Source organism: Lactuca serriola, chromosome 6, assembly GCF_051521515.1.
Source record: "Lactuca serriola cultivar US96UC23 chromosome 6, Lser_US96UC23_V15, whole genome shotgun sequence".
Taxonomy (NCBI): domain Eukaryota; kingdom Viridiplantae; phylum Streptophyta; class Magnoliopsida; order Asterales; family Asteraceae; genus Lactuca; species Lactuca serriola.
The window spans coordinates 102,612,008-102,634,309 of NC_136413.1; the positions used below are offsets into that span (position 1 = coordinate 102,612,008).

Below are 22,302 nucleotides of genomic sequence, written 5' to 3' on the forward strand. Positions count from 1 at the left end.
TTTGTCATTTCTAGGATGTGTATTCTAGTTTGATATACACTAAAATCAATAGGTCTTGATTTTTTTCATTGATACTCAATTTATAGGTCTAGATTGTTTATCACAAGTATCTTTTCTTGTTTTCTTGTGTATTAAAATATCCTTTTTATCATTTTTTATCGTTGTTCTTATTATCTGATGCCTTAATAAAATCATAAAAACCCAAAAGGAAATTACCCCCACCCCCCTAGTACATGCATCATATGTGGTACCAGAGCCAAAAATTGTTATCGATTTTGTTTGAAGATTTCAATTTCGGTTTTGTAGTTGTGTGATATTTTAGAGTTCGTAGTTTTAGTTGTTTCAACTTGTAATGTTATGTTCCTAATATATTTACTTTGTGTGAGTTAAGTTGCAATCTCACACTTTTTGTTTATTGAAGTTCACAACCTTGCTGTTGACTTGAGATGCCTTTCTTTTATTCCTGTGATGCCTATATATAGGATTATTAGATAGAAGAACAGGTAAGAGTTTGGCAGATCGAATAGTTCCTTACGTTGTATCAAATTGTTCTGACTTATGTGTGTAGTCTTGTGAATCTTATCTTTGATTGAATTATAAATCTAAATGTTCCTTGAATTGGTATTAGAGCGGGAGATCGTTTGAACTTTTCCAGATCTGTTCATCATGTTCATTGTGTTTTTCCAGATCTGTTCATTGAATTCCAGATCAATTCCTCATTTTGCAAATCGCTTTGCAATTTGATCTTTAATTCCTTGTTTGAGTTGTTTAATCTACTCCTTTAAAGTCCATTGATCTTATTCACATCAAATTTCTTTCAAAATTTCAAATGATAATTCACATCGCATCACATTTAACCTTCCAAGAAGTATCGGTTTCACATCGAGAATTCCTATTCTATTTCCTAAAGACTATGAAGTTTGGGATCTTCCTTTAAAGATTATGTTATAGGAAATGAAACTTATGGATCTAGCACTTGGAAAGAAATTACAAGTGGAACGCACAAGTATTCCAATACGAAGGAGAAAGTTTTAACCCAAGATGATTATGAAGGTATCATTGTTGAAAATAAGCAAATTGATACTGTGGAGAAAGACAAATTGCTTAGCAACTTGAAAGCTTTGAGAATCATAAGGCTTGCTCTTCCACCTGATACTTTTCTTCTGAACGTTCACTTAAATCTATACATAAGATATGGAAAATATTGAAAGAATTATATTCTGGAGATACTGATCTCATTCCTTCTTTGAAAACATCACTTCTGTCTGAATTTGGATCTTTTGATCAAAAGTCTGATGAAACTATTGAACAAACTGTCAATCGATTTAATCATCTTTTAAGTCGTATGTTGAAACATGAGTTAGATAGGACTCCCATCGAACAAAAGGTCATATTCAAGAACAGTCTGAGATCTGAATAGAAGTCGATTGTTTCTACTGTCAAAGCATATGGGCAATTCAAGAATTACTCTCTTGCACAAATAGTTGGTATATTAAAGTCTCAGGAAGATGATGTATTGAAAGAAGCAAACTTGGTTATAGGTGTTGGTTCTTTGGTCTTGGTGACAAAAAGTGATAGCTTAAAGAGAAGACAAAAATTGTTGTGGAAGATTTTGAATCTGATATTTCTGATTAAGAACTTAGAAAAGAGGACAAAATTTTGATGATGACAAATCCAAAGAAATTCTTCATAAAGAATTTTTCACATTTCAAAATTAATAAAAGCGAATCTGCTAGAAACAATCACAAGCAAGGAAGTTCAAATTTAGAAAGATTCATAAATGAAAATTTCAAAAACATTCAAAGAAATGATGAAAACAACGAGAAGAAGCTTCTTGCTGATTTAGGCTTTGATTGCAATTATTGTCATGGAAATAATCATTTTGCCAAAAAATACATATTGCAAATGAAGAATGAGATGAAAGAAAAAGATAAGGATGAAGCTTATTACATGATGAAAATAGAAGAACTTTGCAAGAATACAAGCAAACCAACTTTGGTGGTGGCAAAAGATAATAATGATGACGAAAATGTAGAAGTATGGTCAACTGATTCGGAGGATGAAGAAGTTCGCATGCCAAATCAGGGAGATTGCTTGATGGTGAAGGATGGAAAGCAGAGAGGAAACAAAATTTTCATTGTCAAAAGCGTAAGTTCAGAAAGTCAAAATTACTTCACAGATGAAGGAACTATTTCAGATACATGTTTTTCTGCGAAAATAGTGAAGGAATATGTCATAGAATGCGAAAAGGTAATTGATAAGGTACACAAAATTCTTAAATCTCTTAACATACCTACTTTTTGCTACAATTTTGAATTAATTGATTTATGTGAAACAATTTCTGATCTTAGTGATAGTTTAAAGAGAACTCGCATAAGAAATTCTAATCTTGAGGATAATCTTAGCAGGGTTTCATCTAAGAATTAAGACAGACGCATGGAAATAGAAGCTTTGGAAATAGATCTTGTTAAGGCTAGATGTAACAGCCCGGAATTTCAGGTATTGTCATATTTATGATTTTGGGTGTTTTAAGAGGGGACTCGGCGAGTTGGAGCCTAGACTCGCCGAGTAGGATCGCGGATCTGGTCGCGGGTTCGCGACTGGACTCGACAAGTCCGGATATGGACTCGGCGAGTCTGCGCTGTTTAGCGAAAACCCTAACCGTTCAGGTTTGGGACGTATATGAGGGACTTTATGGCCGTCATTGTTCACCCTAGTCCTCTGAGAGAAACCCTAATTCGATTGTGAGCGTCTGGAGCAAGGTTGAAGACCATTGTTGATTTTGGAAGTGTTGTTTTGCAAGGAAGAAGAAGGATTGGTTAAGGGAACAACAAGGGAAGCCACGATCTGAGGATTGGGGACACAGAGAGCACGTTATTCAGGTAATATTTCGAATTGCATCCTTCTATGATTGATGTGTATATGGATTTAGGGTTTATTGAACCCTTTTGTGGCTAGATTGAATGTCACCTTAGTCCCCCAAACGATTGGAACCCTATATTGGGATCTTTGGAAGTCCAGAATGTCCCATGCCTGAGCATTTCGTGAATCAATGGAGGTTTTGGATTGGAATCCTTATGCCTTAGGTCAAAATGTAAATTATGAGTCATGGGGTGTATTATGAGCACCGAAATGAGGACCTTACGTGATGAATCAGTCTAGGAAGGCCAGACCTATGAATGGTCGGAGCAGTTCTGACCTTAGAAAGCAGTTTGAGCGGTTGCATGGCATGGACTCGCCGAGTCCGATGAACAGACTCGGCGAGTAGCTTGAAGATTAACTGGGACTCGTCGAGTTGTTCTTCAGACTCGGCGAGTTGAATCGGGGTGGCCCCGCGATTCTTCCAGGAGAAACTCGTCGAGTCAAGGAGGATACTCGACGAGTAGAAAGGGAATCTTAGGGAATTAGTGAGGACGTCTAGACTCGCCGAGTCACCCTAGCACTCGCCGAGTCAGGTCAGGTTGACCGTTGACCGTTGACCAGAGTTGAACCATGTTTGACCTCTTAGGGATAGTCAAACTTAGAAGATAAAAGTGTTAATAAGAGATGTATGATGTTATAGGGAGATTGTAGCTCGGCGGATCGAGTACGAGTGACTTCGGGATTTGCTAGCTTTCGACACTCACGAGGTGAGTCTTCTCACTATACTGTACCCGGAAGGGTTTGACTGTGACTGGAAGGTCGTATATGATATGAGATATATATGTGCTATATGTGATAAGTTAATTGTTATACGTGCTTTGTATGTTATGTGGGCCGGAAGGCATTATGTTATAGGCCGGAAGGCGATTATGTTATGGGCCGGAAGGCGTTGTGTTGTGGACCGGAAGGTCGGCGTGGGTAGGACCGGAAGGTTTACCCAGCAGGGACGGAAGTCCCCTGAGACACATGGACCGGAAGGTCAGGGCCTGGAAAGGCGTATGTGCGTAAGTCGTATATTGGGGAACTCACTAAGCATTTATGCTTACAGTTGTTATGTATGTGTTTCAGGTACTAGCGAGGACCGTGGGAAGGCGCCGGCGTGATCTGTACACACTGAAAGATGTTTTGTGATCTTGGGATTTAGATGATTTGTATTTTTACATGACACTTGAAATGTTTATGCCTTGTTTTGAATGAAAATACTATATTCTGAAATGAAAAATTTGTTGAAAATTTACGGTGTTACACTAGAGATGATGTAATTAATCTTAAAAAGAACAGTAGAATTGTACTGAAACAGAAAAATATTTTTTTGTCTCATTGCGAAATGTCTTTCCACTAACATCACACAGTTACATCTTGACTGTGAAATAGGAAAAAGTTTGCATAAAATGATTTTACCTTTCTTAGAATTAAAACAAGATGAATTGATGCTGAATGTTATAGGTGCAAATCAGTGGTATCATCAAATGAATCTGTGACTGATGATTACAAGGTTGGACTGGAGAAATGTGAAGAAAACATTAAGTCCAAAGAAAATAAAAAGATGTTAAAAGACGATTTAATTGAAAAGGACAAACAACAAATAAAACTCAATTCAATGGAGAAATATAACTTGTTATTCAAGAAATAAAATTCAGAAGAAAATCTCAAATCTGATAATATGTCTAAATTTGATGAAAGCGAAATGAGTGAAATATAAATTGAAGATGAAGTTGATTGTTCATCTTTTGTTAATAATACTGAGCAATCAAAAAGAAATTTTATTTTTGAGGATTCAATTGAGTTTGAACAATTTACTCAAAATGATGGAATGAAAAATTTAGAAATTTAAGCAACAGTTTTTCCAAGAGTTCAAAAAACTCCAAATCAAGTTTTTGTGAAAAAGGGACTAGACAAAAATCAGACATCAAAATTAATGTCAATGGTCAACCTTGACAATGCAAAAGGTTGTGAAGAGTTCTTTTGGTCCAAAAAAATTGACAATGGTTTCGAAACGAAAGGCTTGTCTGAATTGACTTCGTGGAAAGTTATACGGAAATATGTTTCAAATCAAGTGAACATTGTGAAATATTCACAACATGAAGTCGGACCAAGTGCAACAAAAGATGTTTCAATTGAAGTTCAAAAGGAGAAGGGAATCAAAAGAAATTCTAAAAATGTGAAATATCAAAAAGATGTTGAGGAATTGAAAGCCAAAAGATGAGCAATGAATGCAAGATATAAAAAGAATTTGTATAAAAGAAAACAATTATGAAAGAAAACGAAAATGGATAATAATAATTTTTCATCTGAAATCAAAACTCAAAAGTTTGTTGGTACGAAACGATCTTCTTATCAAAATGTTAATTCATCCAAGTTTTCAAAATGTAAATCCACATCATCAACAAAAATAAAAAATATTCAAACGAAATTTTTTAATGAAAATGATGCTAATGTTGAAGCCTATAATGCGGAATTGAAAGAAGAAGAAGAAAAAAACTTTGAGGAAAAGATGGAAAAACAAAGAAAAGAGATTTATTAATCGCAAAACTTCTTTTATTGAAATAAATTTTTGTGATACGAAAACTCAAGTTTTTAAAATTGAAAATGGTAATACTTTGATAAGAATATTATTTTGGATTGATAAAATAAAGATTTTTCCGGCTTTCTCCTCTAAACAAAAGTTCTCATCAGGGCTGAAGATGGATTGGGTTCCTAAATTTGTTTAATTTTGTAGGTGATTTGTGACGAGTAGTTCAATTCCCAATGATATATTTATAGTGGCTGTTGTCATCATATGACTGGAAGGAAATCACAACTGATAGAATATCGTACTTTGAAGGATGGAGGAAGAGTGAAATATGGGAATAATGCAACTGGAGAAATCAAAGGATGTGGAATGATAACAAATTATGAATTCACAATTCGTAAGGTAGCTTATGTCGAAGGATTGGAACATAATTTTAATTAGTGTTTCTCAACTTATTGTAGGTACAGGTCTTAAAGTGTCTTTTGATGAAGAAGATTCTTAAATCATACATAAATAATCAAAGAAAACTATTTTGAAGTAAAATAGAAAAGGCGAAATGTTTCCACTTAACATCCTATTCAAGGAAAACCTTTTGTGTGTCTTCTTGCGAAAGCATCATCCGATGATAGTTGCTTGTGGAATAGGAGACTTTTGCATCTTAACTTCAAATATAATAGTAAACTTGTTCTTTGAGATTTTTTCAGAGGCTTACCTTTAATCAAATATGATAAAGAACATTGGTGGGCTGATTGTGAACTTGGAAAGCAAAGAAGAAAAAGCCATTCTTCAATCATGAATACCAAGATACTCGAGCCACCGGAATTAATACATATAGATCTTTATGGGCCATCTTCAAATGAAAGTATTGGTGGTAACAAATACATTTTAGTTATTGTCGATGATTTTTCTCGTTTCACTTGGGTATTCTTTCTTAAATAGAAATCTAAAACCACAAAGAAGATGATTGACTTTATGAAGCAAATTGAGCTTCAATTGCGAAAGCCTGTTCGGAAAATACAAAGTGACAATGGAAAAGAGTTCAAGAATCATATTTGTGATGAATTCTTAACCAATAAAGCAATTAGTCACAAATTTTCATCTCCAGATACTCCACAACAGAATGGTGTAGTTGAAAGACGAAATTGTTCCCAATGTGAAGTTGAGAGAACCATGTTATCTTTTGCAAAATTTCCATTATATTTTTAGGCTAATGCAATCGCAACTGCTTGCTTTACTAAAAATATTCTTACATTAATAAACGCTTTTTGATAACACCTTACAAAATCTTGAATAACAGAAAGCCTAATCTAAAATTCTTTCCTATTTTGGTTGTAGGTGTTTCATCTTTAACTCCAAAGAACATTGTAATAAATTTGACACGAAAGCGGATGAAACAATATTTTTGGGATATTCTTTGACCTCCAAAGCATATCGTGTTTTAAATAAGAAGTCAAAGAAAATAGAAGAAACATATTATGTTACTTTTAATGACAAATATGGGAAATCAGTTCTGAAAGTTGTTGTTCAAATCGGAGAAATTTTCCCACAGTCTTGCAACCAAATAGCTTCTCTTTCAAATCTTTATGAGGAATTTCTGAATTTGTTTGATGAACCTGAAAAGGAAATATCTTCTAAAAATAAAATAATTGATAATCATGATGATGAATTGCTAAAATTAATTGATGAAATATTTCAAAATATTCATACTTCAGAAGAGAATGTTGATTCTACTTTTTGTCTTGTTAAGGGGGGAGTAGAGAAAATTGTAATTCTCCAATACTTGGAAATATTGCACACTCATCTGAAAGAAATAATAATGATTTTGTGTAGGGGGAGTGTTCAAATCCAAGTGTCCATGGGGAGAGTTCAATTCCAAATTTTCTAGAAGAAGTAATTTTAGAAATCGAATCTAGTGCACAATCAGATGTTAAAGAAATTAATGCTGAGTTAAATCCTAAATATGATCTAAAATTTCCACCTTTGACAAAATGGACCCGGGATCATCCACAAACTCAAGTCATTGGTGATACATTCTCAGGAGTTTTGACTCGTTTACAACATAAAGAGAAACAAGAATCCTTGAATGCTAATCAATAATTTTGCATGTTTAATTCTTTTGTCTCTAAAATTGAATCTAAAACTACGAAAATCGCTTTTGATCATGGAGATTGGGTTATGGCTATGCAAATAAATTTGAGCGCAATAAGGTTTGGAGGTTAATTCCAACTCCAGAGAATGCATCAGTTGTTGGTTTAAAGTGCGTATTTCGCAACAAAATGGACAAAGAAGGTAATGTGATCCAGAATAAAGCATGACTTGTAGTCAAAGTATATTTTTAAGAGCAAGGAATTATTATGAAGAAACATTTGCTACTGTAGCAAGACTGGAGTCAGTTCGCATATTTTTGGCTTAGGCAGCTCATAAAAGTTTTGAATTATTTCAAATGGATGTGAAGTGTGCATTCCTCAATGGAAAACTGGAAGCAACGGTCTATGTTGAACAACCTCCAGGTTTCCTAAATGAAAATTTTCATGATCATTGTTATGTGCTAGATAAATCAATGTATGGTATGAAGCAAGCTCCATGTGCATTGTATGAAACTTTGACTAAATTCTTAAAACAATCAAAATTTAAACAAAGTTTTGTTAACCCTACCTTCTTTCGTAAGAAATTAGGTAATATTAATGATCATTCAAATGTATGTTGATGACATCATTTTCGATTCAACTAGTCCTGAAATGCATGATGAATTTCGTAAATTGATGGAAACAAAATTTGAAATGAGTGTTATGGGTGCAATTAACTTTTTCCTTGGTTTAAATATTAGACAGAGTTCAGAGGGCATATTCATTAACCAAGAAGCATTCACAAAGATTTTACTTGCTAAATTTGGTATGAATGATGACTCAAAGGTGAAATTTCCGATGACGTTTGGGACAAAACTCACTCCTTCTCTTGATAAACCTACAACAGATCTTACATCAAACAAGCATATGATTGGTTCTTTATTGTATCTAACTCACTCCTTGTGAACCACACATGATGTCGTTAAAGAATATTGTCAGATATCTTCATAAGACTACTTCTCTTGGATTATGGTGTCCTTCTAACTCTGGATTTTTGATCAGGCATATTCTGATGTTGATGTCGGAGGTCGTGGTCTTGATCGCAAAAGCACATCTGGTGGATGTTAATTCTTGGATGGAAAATTGGTCAGCTGGAAATCAAAGAAACAAACATGCGTATCTTTATCAACTGCAGAAGCTGAATATATTGCTGCAACCTCGTGCACTTTGCAAATTATCTGTCTACAAAGTTAGCTTAGAGACTATGGCATGAACACGAAAAAGATTCCTTTTATATTGTGATTCTGAAAGTGTCATACGTATTTGCATAATTCTGTTCAAGATTCAAAAAGAAAGCACATCGTATTACGATATCATTTTATAAAAGATCATGTTGAAGATAGAAACATTGAGGTACATTTTGTACGATCAGAGGATCAACTAGCTAATATTTTCACGAAAGCTTTACCAGAAATAACATTTAACAGAATTTTGCAAGGACTTGGAATGATGGATGCATAACTTTTTCCAAAATCAAATACCTAAAGTTATGAAAAGATTACTGTTCACCTGCTATACGTTGCGAATTTTGCAATCTTTTGCACTTTGATTTTTCACAACATACTTAGAGGCGAGAAGGTGTGTTTTTCCACAGACTACTACCCTAGGTATTTGTTTCTCTTTTCTTATTTATGTCTTTAATTTTTCTAAAACATTCAAAAATCTAAAAAGATTTTTCTTATTTCTATCTTTATTTTTCAAAAACATTCAAAAATCCAAAAAATATCTTTCTTATTTTAGTCCTTAGTTTTTAAAAAATACAAAAAAATTCAAAAAGATTTTTCTTTATTTTTTTTAATTCGTATTTGTTGGCATGTATATTTTCTTGGGGATCAGTTGTTATTCTTGTTTGTATTAGTTAGGTGTCCCTAGAAGCATGCTGCAACATGTCATCTAAAGTGTCAAATATTATTTGTTTGCGAAAAGGCCTTAATGAAATTTCTTGTTCTACGGATTTCTTCCCAATAGGTCATATTAACAAAAACCATCGAGCTATCTGTCTCTACTCATTTAACAGTTTAGAGATATCTGCTTGGTCAATCTTTCGTAGTAGAGGTACTATATTTCTTTTAATCGTCTCAAAAACCGATGATTTCTTGGGTATATACAAATCTAAACATAGGGTTCCTATCTAAACCTTAACAAATTGAAGAATATTCTAACAATAATGTTTTATTAACCCTTGAACTCTCGAGTCTATACCAACTCGGAGTTAGGTTTCTCAAAAATGGTTTTTATGATCATTTTCATTATTAACTTGAAAATGTGAAAAAAAAACTCATTCTTCTTTTCCAATCTTATATTTCTTACACAATGTACACACTATGATGCATATCCCAAGACATCTCTAATCTAAAACAACTAGGATGTAGGTGTGCAAAGATTTTGTATTTATGATCTCTTGATCATTATTACCATGATCTTGGTGAAACCCAACAAACATTTCCTAAAATGAATTGACCGTGAACATTTTTGTTTTAGAATGAAACAAAGGAATTAACGGTTGAAATTCTTATATTTCAAAATGCCATATCTTTTAATGTTCAAAATCTCTTAATTTTCGTTTGCGAGATCTTGAGATTAATTGATTCCAGATTAATTTCTTCCCAATAAGATCCAACTTTATTATTATTTTTTTCAAATTATGAGTTCTATATGAACATTTTTCTTATCTTGATGTTACTTTCCCATCACTATAGCATTTTTTCAGAACTTGATTTTGGATACATTGGTCAATCAAGTTTCCTTTCGCATCCTAGCACTTATGTTAAGTTGCTTCTGTGATCAGAAATAGGCATGCCCTTAAAACCTATGAAAAGATGCCTTTCATAACTTCTTAACAAGTTGACGATCGTAATTCAATGGAAAACCACACAATCACTTCTTAGTCTCTCTTGACTATTGAAGGAAGAGTAATTGTCCCCGGGATCAAACTGATTTCATATCAAAGATTCTTTGATATTACTACTTATCCAAATCTTTTAATTTGCTTCTATCTTTTCATTTGGTACACATTTGCACTGAAATCTATGATTCTTTGGTCATAATTCCAATGAATACTATTTCAAAGATTCTTTGGTCGTAATTCCAATGAATACTATTTCAATTTGCGAAAATTGAAGGGTGGATCAGTGATTGTGAAACTGTTGCTAACTGAAAAGGCATGTTTTCAAAGGGTCTGACATAATGATGATCAATAGATAACAGTTCAAGTTTGTTACAGAATTTTAATGAGGTGGCATCATTTTATTGGTTCAATATGTTTGGAATTATTGGCTTTATTTCATTTGTTGACATCAGATACGTCACACATTTAATGTGTGGTGCCAAGTTTTCTCTCTCCAATTCTATAAACGGTTTAAATTCAAATCCCACACCTCTTTCACCAGTTAAAAACCCTAATTGTTCATCATATTTCTTTCTACGTTCAAAAATCCTAAACAGTAACCTTTGACAAACGATTTTCTACTCGATTCTCATGGCTTCTTCTAATCGTTCTTTCATGGACCAATCTTCTTCATCTACATTGTTGAATATCCAGTTAAATCAAAATATGGTGTCTGTTCTCGATCCATTGAAGTATTCTCAACTGGTTCAACCTCTTATTGTCTTCTTGAATCATTCTATACTGAAGAAAGCTATGGTTATGGTTGAAGATGTTCTGATTTACTAGTTATCATTGGCGTATTCTACTGCTAGTTATAATAAACCAATAGAGGTTATGAATTTGGAAATTCAATAGGTGAAGAAATCTATTTCCATCGAATTTCTAAAAGTTGTTAGGGCTTTCAACTGCTGAAGATTTGATTTCTCTAGACAAAAGTTATGCATCAACCATCATTCAAGCATATCAACAAATAGGGTACATCTTTGATTTGTCGGTTCTCTCTCGATTTAAGAAGTCTGCATTTCCTCCCATTTAGAATGCATTATTTACGATCTTGTTTAAATGCTTTTTTGAGAGATCTATTGGTTCTGATAATGCAAGTCAAGTATTTCATACGTTGTTATATGGACTCTATTATGGAGAAAAGATTGATTTTGGAACTATCTTATGGTATCAATTTGTTTAAAGTCTTTCTTTAAAAACCAAGGACACTGAAATTTCATGTGCTCGTTTTTTGTCTATTGTGGTGAGAAATGCTCTGCTCCATTATCATATTCCAGTGATGCAAGATGTTGTGATTGCTAATATTCCGAATAATAGCAGATCATGTTATAATTGGGGCATATTTGAAGACTGATATTTCTACAGGAGATGTTGTTCTGATTCAATTCATGAAGAATAAATTCCAAAGAAGAAAGTAAAAAGTTCTAAGCGAAAATGGAAAACGATTATGTCTAAGAAATTAAAGAAGCAAAAGAGGCAGCGGTTTACTCAACTTGTTATTGAAGATTACTCAAGAGAGCATACTCAAATTCTTGATCGTATTGAAAAAGAGTCTTCTCTCAACAATGAAGAAGCTTTTGTGAACATTGGGCTTAAATTAACCACTATTTCGAAACCAATTCAAACTCCTATTGTCTTTTCGTATATGGAGCCTGACCCAGACATTTGTAAACAGGTTGTTGATGATCCATTTCTCAGTTTTTCTCAAACACCTCTACTCCACCAATTATATCTGCTACTTCTCAATCTACACCAATTCCAACATGTACATTTATTGCTCCTGTTTCTTAATTTTCAAAACCATTTGAGATTCCTATTTTTACTGAGGCAACTGTTACTTCTGTATCTGTCACACCCCGATAAAGCGGAAATACAAGGCGTGACATTACAAAGGGTTTCATAGCAAAAGATAAAGACAACACCAACCATAGTATTAAAAAGCATTATAAATTTACAATGGGTTTGAAAAACTTTTAAAAGAAATTACAATGTGAATTGAAATACAACACATGCGAATGCTCCTAAAAGTGATGTATCCCTAACTGCCACACTCGATGATTCCTGAAAAAGCATGTAAAACGAGCGTCAACTATAAAAATAGTTGAGGAGTACTCACACGTTTATAACATAATATAGTTTGAAATCATGATAATCAGAATATTGATAACAATTTCCATAAACAATGTTCATTTCTAAAATAAGTAAATAAGTTTTCATGAAAAGAAGTTCGTTGCTAAAGCGAGTAATAAAGTTTCCACAGATAGAAATATATTGCAAAAATAAGAAAATAAGTTTGCATAAACAAAGTTCATTGTCATCATGAGAGATAAAGTATTTTGCCTAAATGAAATGCAATGTGCATATTTTCATGGGAAATAAATTTGTTGCTAAAATGAGATATAAGTTTCGTTAATAAAATAAGTATACAAGTTTCGTTGATAAAATGAGTATAAAAGTTTCGTTACTGAAATAAGTATACAAGTGTCATTGCTAACATGAGTATACAAGTTTTGTATATGTATAAAGATTCCATTCATTAGTTCACAACACAACCCTAATGACCGAATCGTGCCCTATTAACTACTATGTGTATCGCAAACATAGAGAATAAAATGGTATAATGCACACAAGCGAATCGTGCGAGTGTGGAGTTGTCTACCTCCTGATAGTGCTATCCATAATAACCATAGGCTCAAAAGAGTTAATGAGTTGTGTTGAATGATTCCAAGGACTTAACTGCGATACAGTCCTCATGAATTAAAGTAATATACATATACATACAAAATATAGCAACCAAGTTTCATACGAGTCAAAATAAATACAACGAACATAAATAGTTTAGGAGATGCTTTTCCACCCCAAAATTTAAAAACCAAAAATAGGGGGAGTCATGAATACTCACAATACATTGAGATGATGCAAATTTTGCATTGAGCTACATTCCACTCGTACCACTATCGATTCCTACAATAATAGTATACGCTAGTGAGTCTCTATGTCGAAATCTAATGCTAATATACTAAATTCTACATACAGAGAAATGCAAAATTTTTATTCTAATATTGGTTTTATATTAAATGGGTAACAATTTTTCTGAAATGGTGAAATTTTATAACTCGTGTGATTAAGATAATTTTGTATATTATTTTCCATATTTTTGTAATATTAATTGGGGGTATTTCAATACATTTAAAGGTGTTTTTAAACTCCTAAAAACCGAAAAATATTATCAAATGGTTTCCAAAATTCATCAAATTTTACATTTTCGTTCCAAATACAGTAGAGGTCTTCCAAAAATTTTCCCTTGAATGTTTGATATGATTCACTATTTTTCCAAATTTCTAAGCCTTCATAACAATATAAATTTTTGAAAAATAGTATTCAGATGATAAAAATTCCCAAACTTTTTATAATACTATTAAACTTACTTAAGCTAGGAAAAATATAAAAATGAGTTTCTAAATAGCTTAACAAGATTTTATGATTTTAGTGCATTTATTCTAACAAAAATGAAAATGAATAGAATACAATTTCCAAAATTGCCCAAACTTTTTGTTACACTATTTTTATCCATATATAAGCTGTGAAAAATATAAAAGATATTTTTCAATTAGTTTTGCTATTTTTCATTGTTTTATTCTCTTGAATAATTATTAATTGGTGAATAATTATCAAACAGTTAAATTAAATTACCAAAATTTGTGTAAAGTTCATTTACAGTGTACATAATCTGGGAAAAATACCAATGGTGATTTTTATATAGTGTAATCCGATTTTTGGATTTAAGCGTATTTAATATTATAAAATAGAAGAAAAATAACATACTTAATAGAAAAATCATCGAAATTTTTATTTAGAGTTCTAATATATTATACGATATTCTGGTAAATTTTCATGAATTTTGGATGTAGGCCAATGCTAAGTGTTCCATGTCGTTGGACAGTCGGTTCAAGGGCAAGGAAGAAAATTCTCATTTTTAAGCCTGCGAGCTAGTTATTCCTCTCCTCGATAAGAATGGGCATACCTGTAGATTTCCTTCGCTTCTTAAAGTAAACGACAATGGAAAGAAGAAAAAAAAGAGTGGAGGTTGCCCCTCCTAGGGTTCTAATTTTAGTTTTAGGTTATATCGGAGTCTCTTACTAGTAATAGAACTATTTTTCCCATTATTAGTCCATTATAAATACAAAAATCGGGGAAAAATAGGTATGCATTATGAAAAATTATGCAAATATGTTTATGAGTATTCCACATGAGGTAGGATCCATGAAAAATCTTAGATAGTCTTTTCACAATCCCTATAGTGGTTTAATGATTTATCTCAATTAAACAAAACTAAAATTCAAAACCATACCAAAAAGTAACAAAAATCGATGAAACTCACTGAGATGTCAACGTTTACTTTAGGGGTCATCCTCGAATTTACCTATGATTTATAGACCCCAGAAAGTACTTTATATGATTTATTGCTCTATTTTTTTTCAATACTTATCATAATTCGAGAAAAATGAATTAATTTCTGAAAATTTACAGATCATCTCATTTTGTTGGTTGGATTCTGGGAAAAATTGAATTTGAACAGAAAAAGAGTTTTAGGTATTTATTTGAGAATAAATCCTTTTTGAACATATTTGAAGCTTTTAACAACAAACTTTGATCATCTAGCATCTAAGCTTGAAGATCTTCACATGCATGTTGGTTTGAAGACCATTCATGAGTTTGAAATGGTCAAAAATCGTTTTTGAAAGAAAACTTAGGGTGCATGTGGTGATTTTCCCCCAAAACTTGTAGAAAAGTGCATTATGTTGATTTTGACATAGGTTTTGGTCCTTGGATTTCACCATTTACAACATGCATGTTGTTTTTGGGTGAAATCCTACCACCACCATCATCAAAACCATGAGTGTGAGCAAGTGCTCATGATTTTACAATAGAATGGAGTAGAAGAAGGAGAAAGTGAAAGAAAAATAGCAAAAGTTGAAGGAAAAGTGAAGTAAAATGAAAGAAAATTTGTGATTACCTTCAAGATTAATTCAAATGTTAAAGAATTAGAGTTTAAGGAGTGTTTTTGGCTTCATTTTCTGGAAAAATTTTGTGGTTATAGAGAGAGGAAGAGAGAAAATGGTGTCGGTGGAATTGAAGAGTGAGAGAAAGAAGTAAAGAAGATGGAGTGTGTAGGTTGGAAAAATTATTATGTGTGTTGGGAGGAGGAGAGATATGGGGAGAGAGATCTGAATTTTTCAATGAGGAGAGAGATTCCCCATCTCTTATATTTATTTTATATAATTTCCCTCAATTTTTATAAAATTTTCAATATTTTTATAAAAGTTGCATTTGTCTAGTTTTTGTTTATAAAAATCCTTGATTTTCTTTTTACCTTATAAATTAGGGATAAATGTTAATGTTATATATTTTATTTTCCTTGAATGCATTTTCATAATTTTAATTATTATAAGATCATATTATAAGGTTCATAACTAACTTTTTAGAATTTTTAAGGTTAAATTTCATAAATTTAGGTTTTTAGGGCACTTAGGGTTTTTTTTAGAGTTTCTAAATCTTTGGATATTGAAATAAATAGAATCTTTGAGACTTCAAATTACTTTTGTGTTTCCTAACTCTTATTCAAGTTAGAAATAATGTTTGTAATTTATTTTTATTGGTTTATTGGCATTCTATGTAGTGGCTTTGAGATTCAAGTGAACTTGAAGAACCAAGTATACTAGTCATAGTTTCAACTTTGACCTAAGTTCCACGAGACTCCGACCTATTTCTACTACTAGGTCAAGTGCATAATGTGTATGTATGATTCATGAAAAGGTGTTCGAGTCAAAGAGTGACCCGAATATGGATAGTCTTTACAGTTAAGTAGTTGTAGAATTCACATAACAATGTGAAATCTAAGTACACTGTCCATCATTTCTAATTGTTTCCTAGTTTTTAGTAGGTTATAACTTAGCATCTAGTTACTAAGTCTAGTATGTGTCATGCCTATATGTGCAACTAAGTTTAGTCAAATCTAAAACAGTATCTCAAACTACAACTTATACATAACCTCCACCAGAGACTTCTACTTTTGAATCCCATAGGGAGGAGAATAGATACCTAGTCATTCCTTGTAACACATCTGACGTGGGGCCAAATGTCAATATTGGTGTGAATTTGTCTCAATCAAATGTGTTTGCTCTAGAATTCAGTTCGACTCCACCTGTGTCTGATGATTTTGAAAAAGAAATTCTTATGAAAGATGATTCTTAGTCAAATGATGAGTTTGTTGCAACTGATTTTTCGTTTCAAGTGGAAAGTGATAATGATGATGATGAAGCTCCGATGACTAAAGGTGATTTTCGCAAGGTGAACAAGAAGTTAAATGAAATTATTTCTCAATATTCTACTTTCATAAATACAAAGTATGAAGATCCGATCTCTTCTCATTAAGAAACAATTCATAAGCCGGTTCAAGATAATGCTGATAAACCTTCTCAACGCTTTTGGTTAATGAAGCTTTTGGTTCAGGAAAAGGAAATGTGAATTTTTTCCGAAAAAATAGATGACTTAAATCCACCATTAACTAAGGAGCAACAAGCTTATCAAGCGAAACGCAATGCATTTCTTGATGAGTTTAATGCTTTAGATGCAAAGCTTAATGCCAAGGTAGCTGCAAAGAAGAATGATGAAGAAATTCTTGTGAACAAGAAATCTTTATTTCCTCCTTGGTCATTTGAAAAAATTGAAGAAGCTATCATTAATCCAAAGCTTTATTGGTTAGAACCACAAAGTTCATTCTCTGTTGAAAATGATGTCGATTGTCAAATGGACTTGCCCATTATGGCAAAAGCTTTCCACTTTTGTTCCCTTGAAAGTATTCAGAAGATATCCATGGGAAACACAACTGTCGACAGAAAGTTGTTCAACTTTTATGTGAAGCATTCAAAAGTGAAATACAAATCTTGGAACATAAAGAAGATTGTTGTTCTGAAAGTCGGGAAGTCAGAAAGGTTGATAATTTCATAAACATTTATTTCAAGGCAGTTCGTGGTAATAATCATGAAGCAGATGAGTTTACTTTGGTTGATCTTCCATTGATGAATCCTTTTGATTGGATTTCAAGTTTTAACATTGTTTCAAGAGATATTGTCAAGTATGAACCCATTTGTTCCCATATGAAGAGGCTAATAAAAGCTTATATCATTCAAATTTCATAAATGGACATTGAAATTTCATTTGTTTTGAAAAGAAGGCCAGTCGTGAAACCAATGGATCCTCCTGAAAATCTCAATTTGATGATGGATGGGTTCATTGAGAATAAGAACTAGGGAGTGCTATTCAAAGTGAAAGAAAATGAAGTCCTAAAGAAGTGTATGTTTTATTTGATTGATAAGCACTTGCACTCTTCTATGGCTTAAAATCAAATCGTATCAAATGCAGAGAACTTCAAGAAAAATACTTTTGATGATTTGAAATGTGTTTCGGATATGATCAAGTGGTGGATTGGAGTTCATTCTATTCAATTGAAGGCAATGCCTAAAGTCTTTGACTCTACAAAGAAATAGGAAGTAAAGACAACATAATCAAATTGACACAAAGAGGGAGATTGTAGAGTTCGTAGTTTTAGTTGTGTCAACTTGTATTGTTCTGTTTGTAATGTCTTTACTTTGTGTGAGTTAAGTTGCGATCTCGCACCTTTTGGTTCCTTAAGTTGAAAACCTTTTTTTAACTTGAGATAAATTTCTTTTATTCTTGTGATGCCTATATATAGGAATATTTGATAGAATAACGGGTAAGAGTTTGATAGATAGAATAGTTCATTACGCTGTATCGAATTGTTCTGACTTACTTGTTAATGAAAATGAAATCATATTTACATAGTGTGTTCTTGTGAATCTTATCTTTTATTAAATTGTGAATCTAAATGTTCCTTCAGATATAATTTTTTTTTTGAGTTTTTGTTAGATCTAAAATTCTTGCTGAGTTTGTTGATTTCGTTGTTAAGTTTTTCTTTTTAGAAGTCAGTTCAGAATGTCATTAAGGAGATACAAATTTGTTGGGTGGGATGAATACTTCTCGATTTTGTCTAAATATGGTCAACTCTTTCGCGACTTGTTAGGTGAAGATGAGGATTATTTCGATGACACTGATTCTGATGATTCTGATTTTTGTTCCCTCTATGACTTCAATGGGGAAGAATAAATTGAAGAAGTTATTAAGGAGGGATAAGAGATTGAAGAAGAGGAAGATGAAGACTCTACCCCTATCTACGATATTGATGGGGAAGGGGAAATTTTTTAGAAAATCAATTTCGTGGTAGAAGTGCAAAAAAGAAGCCAATTCAGAAGATTTTTGTGGAAGTCTCATCTGACAGAACAACAATATGAAGCTCTTACGGAATTGAGGACAATTCCTTTATAAGAGGGAGGGAATGATACAAATCTGAGTTCAAAGTCCAAGATGAACTTCAAGTCCGAATTGTGCCAATTCCTAAGTTCCAAGACGGGTCCAGGTCCTAATTGTTAAAACAATACTGATGTGAATGGGACATTAAGTGCGAAAGGGTTCCAGGTTGCGATTAGACACAAACTGATGTGAATGGTACCAATGCACTGCAGTCTCTAATGAACGTATTCGAACCTCTTGTGATCAATGGTTTTGCGATCTAATGTGAATCAGACTATTGAGATGCGCTTTGATGGGTTGTTACTAGGTGTTGGGTCAAATAGGTTATTTGTTGTTGGGATTAGATGCAAAAGCTATGGAATACAAAAGCAGCTACTAGATGCAAACAACTTCGGAACAATTGTTATTCGAATTCTCGGAAGCCAGATGCTAATCTCATAAGCCAGTTGTGAAAATCGGAAGCATGCTATGATCCTAGTATGCGAAAGTTGCTTGTTGAGATCTATGGTTTAATGGGAACGCTTGATAACTTGTAAAGGAAGATTCTACATTGAATATTCCGGATTCTACTGTATTTTATAAATGATTTAATTTTATTTTATTTTTAGCATTTAATAGGTAGTTTCAATTTATTTGATACTTTCCTTTTTGTAAGCATTTGTAAGGCTATAAATATCGCCATCGTCGAACATTATGGTATAGATTGTTTAATGAATTGAATTTTGAGAACTTTTTTTCTTTGAGTTGCTTACTTGTAGACCTAGAAATCCGTGTCTGCGCGTCGTCTAATCGTGTCAGACATGAATTTACATGACACGTACTTGTTAAACACGAACACGAAACGAATTATAAAACATGTCCGATGTATCAAACACGAACACGACACGTAAAAAATTCGTGTGACACGTAATACGGCACGAATAGACACGTTTTTTAGCCGTGTTACACGGAAACACGAAAAAACACAAATAGACACGTTTTTAATGGCTTTTTTAAGCTAGGGCTATGAACTAATTATTGACTTCTACGAAATTGGTCCCTAATATATAATAAATATAAAATTTAACCCTAAATTATATATGTGTTTGTACGTGTCAACACGAATTTGTAGCTTGTCTTATATGTGTCTAAACAGGTAAATTCGTGTTTGACACGTGTAAGACACGAAACACGAATTTAAAACACATGTCAGACACGAATAAACATAAAACACGAATTTCAAAAACACATACACGGAAAACTTGTATCGTGTACGTTTCGTGTTAATCGTGTCGTGTATCAAATTGCCAGGTCTACTTACTTGCCCGTTTCTAAATTCTAGGACGCGTATTCTAGTTTGATACATTCTCAAATCAATAGGTCTTGATTTGTTTTCATCGATACTCCTAGGTCTAGATTGTTTAAAAGATCTATCTTTTTTTGTTTTCTTGTCGATTAAATTATCCTTTTATTGTTTTTTATCGTTGTTTTTATTATTTGATGCGTTAATAAAATCATAAAAACCCACAAGGAAGTTACCCCCCCCCTCCCCCTGGCAGTACATGTGTCATATGTGGTACTAGAGCCTAAAATTCCTATTGAGTTTGTTTGAAGATTTCACTTTCGATTTTGTAGTCAAGTGATAAAAAAAATTAGTTTTTGTTAGATTCAAAATTCTTGCCGAGTTTGGATGATTTGGAGTATGGTGGTTGAACACTATGTCTGTGACAGTGGTATGGAATGACATCATGATGGGATGTCTGCTGAGGACGCGGAAGGGATTCTGCGGGTGTAGAGCCAAGAGTCTCAGGATGGATGCATGGAGGGAGTCTGGGACTCCCAGCTTGATTCTGATCAAGGGTTGTGTGCGTAGTGGTGGTTCCTCCTGGGAATGCTAGAGATGTCGTCAGTGTGACGGGTTTTCCTAACCCGAGGGTGCGAAGGTTGGTGCAACATGTGTGTGTGTGTGATTGCAAGAAGAGGACTCGTGGGAGTTGCTCTGAGATTGAAGAGTGGGCCTTTCTGTCAGCATGGAATAGATAGAGTGGGATTCGGATCGGGGATCCGGTGGTTCGTGATTATTTCTAGCTCGTAGGGGGTCGAGCGATTGTTGAGATTTGGAGCAGTGATGCATCTCGGGTCATTCTCGATTGTTGAGTGTGATTATCAGAGGGTACAACCGGTGCCCGGTTTGAGACGGTGGTCAGGACACTGCAAGGATAGAGGAAGCGAGTTCGAGTTCGATGGTTATGCTTTGAGAAACCTGGTCCAGTTAGGGCCAGGTGCCGCGTCGTGGGAGTATTTTGGAGTTGAGTTGCCGTAGGCTTCGAGGACGAAGCCTAATTTAAGTGGGGGAGAATTGTAACATCCCGAAATATCAAGAGTAGAGTTGAAGGGCTAAAAGAGTAAATTGGGAAAGAGTGACTCGGCGAGTCCATGGGTGACTCGACGAGTAGAGTCGCGACTTTGTCACGTGTCAAGTAGCCGACTCGGCGAGTCAACGAGCTGGACTCGGCGAGTAGGCGCTGAGTGGAGAAAACACTAATTCTCGGGGTTGAGCCCTATATAAGGAACATTATGTTTCCTCCCCAGCCTCTTTATCACCCCCTTGAGTCCCAGAAATCCTAATTTCGTGGAGAAACCCCATTGTTGAGCAAATTGGAGCTTGGAGAGGTGGTTGTTGAAGAGATCTTGAAGAAGAAGAGGCTTAGATCAAAGGGCTTTGCAAGGATTCGGGATAATCTTCTCTTGGAGCTTCCTTTTTGAGGTATCTTTCCATTGTTTGAACTGCTATTGTCTAGATTCTTCATGTTTGGGAGTGTTGAGATCATATCTTTTGGTGTTTTGGAGCTTAGAGGTTAGATCTGAGGTTGCTACCTCAGATCTGGAATGAAGAAGGGTTGGAATGCCTGAAAGTCCCTGTATTTGAGTATGTAGTGATGCTATCATGTCCCAAACCTTAGCCCTAAAGTGTAAAAGGCCTAGATCTCCTTGGATTCACGTAAAGTTTGCTACTTTACGTGATGGATGAGTTGTAGGAGGCTAGATCTATGTTTTGGACCAATTGCATGGCCTGGAATGCTTCTGTATGGATTCAGACCGGTGGTACTCGGTGAGTCACATGGGTGTACTCGACGAGTTGCTTGAAGATGAGTTGGGACTCGACGAGTTGGAAGAACAACTCGGCGAGTTGGATGAAGATGGCCTGGAACTCGGCGAGTTGTATGAACAACTCGGCGAGTAGGTTGAGGATAGCCTTAGACTCGGCGAGTCTGTTCTTGGACTCGGCGAGTCTTGTCGAAGAGTCCCAATATTTTCTGGTTGAGTCGAGAATCGGTGAGTCAAGGGATGACTCGGTGAGTTGTGTGCGAGTGGACTCAGAGTTGTGGAACTCGGCGAGTCTCGGGGTGACTCGGCGAGTTGAGTCGCGGATTGGGGAAGTTCTGAGCATGGGGACTCGACGAGTTGACCGGTTGACTCGG

At 34.1% G+C, this 22,302-nt stretch overlaps 1 protein-coding gene across 1 annotated transcript; it reads left to right on the forward strand.

Moving 5' to 3' along the window:
• The first annotated feature begins 5,701 nt into the window (after nucleotides 1–5,701).
• On the forward strand, nucleotides 5,702–7,531 carry LOC145060043 (uncharacterized). Its single transcript, XM_079007780.1, has 5 exons — nucleotides 5,702–5,836; nucleotides 5,896–5,901; nucleotides 6,374–6,606; nucleotides 6,770–7,199; nucleotides 7,265–7,531. Exons 1-5 carry the CDS (start codon nucleotides 5,702–5,704, stop codon nucleotides 7,529–7,531), a joined length of 1,071 nt encoding a protein of 356 aa, XP_078863906.1.
• The last annotated feature ends 14,771 nt before the right edge of the window (nucleotides 7,532–22,302 follow it).

What these genes read in the sequence shown, in the direction of transcription:
- LOC145060043 (XM_079007780.1), top strand. Translation starts at nt 5,702, where the DNA reads ATGACTGGAAGGAAATCACAACTGATAGAATATCGTACTTTGAAGGAT. An exon ending in TGTGAAGTTGAGAGAACCAT is followed by an intron (nt 6,607 to 6,769) that starts GTTATCTTTTGC and finishes TTTTGGTTGTAG; the next exon opens with GTGTTTCATCTTTAACTCCA. An exon ending in AGGGGGGAGTAGAGAAAATT is followed by an intron (nt 7,200 to 7,264) that starts GTAATTCTCCAA and finishes GATTTTGTGTAG; the next exon opens with GGGGAGTGTTCAAATCCAAG.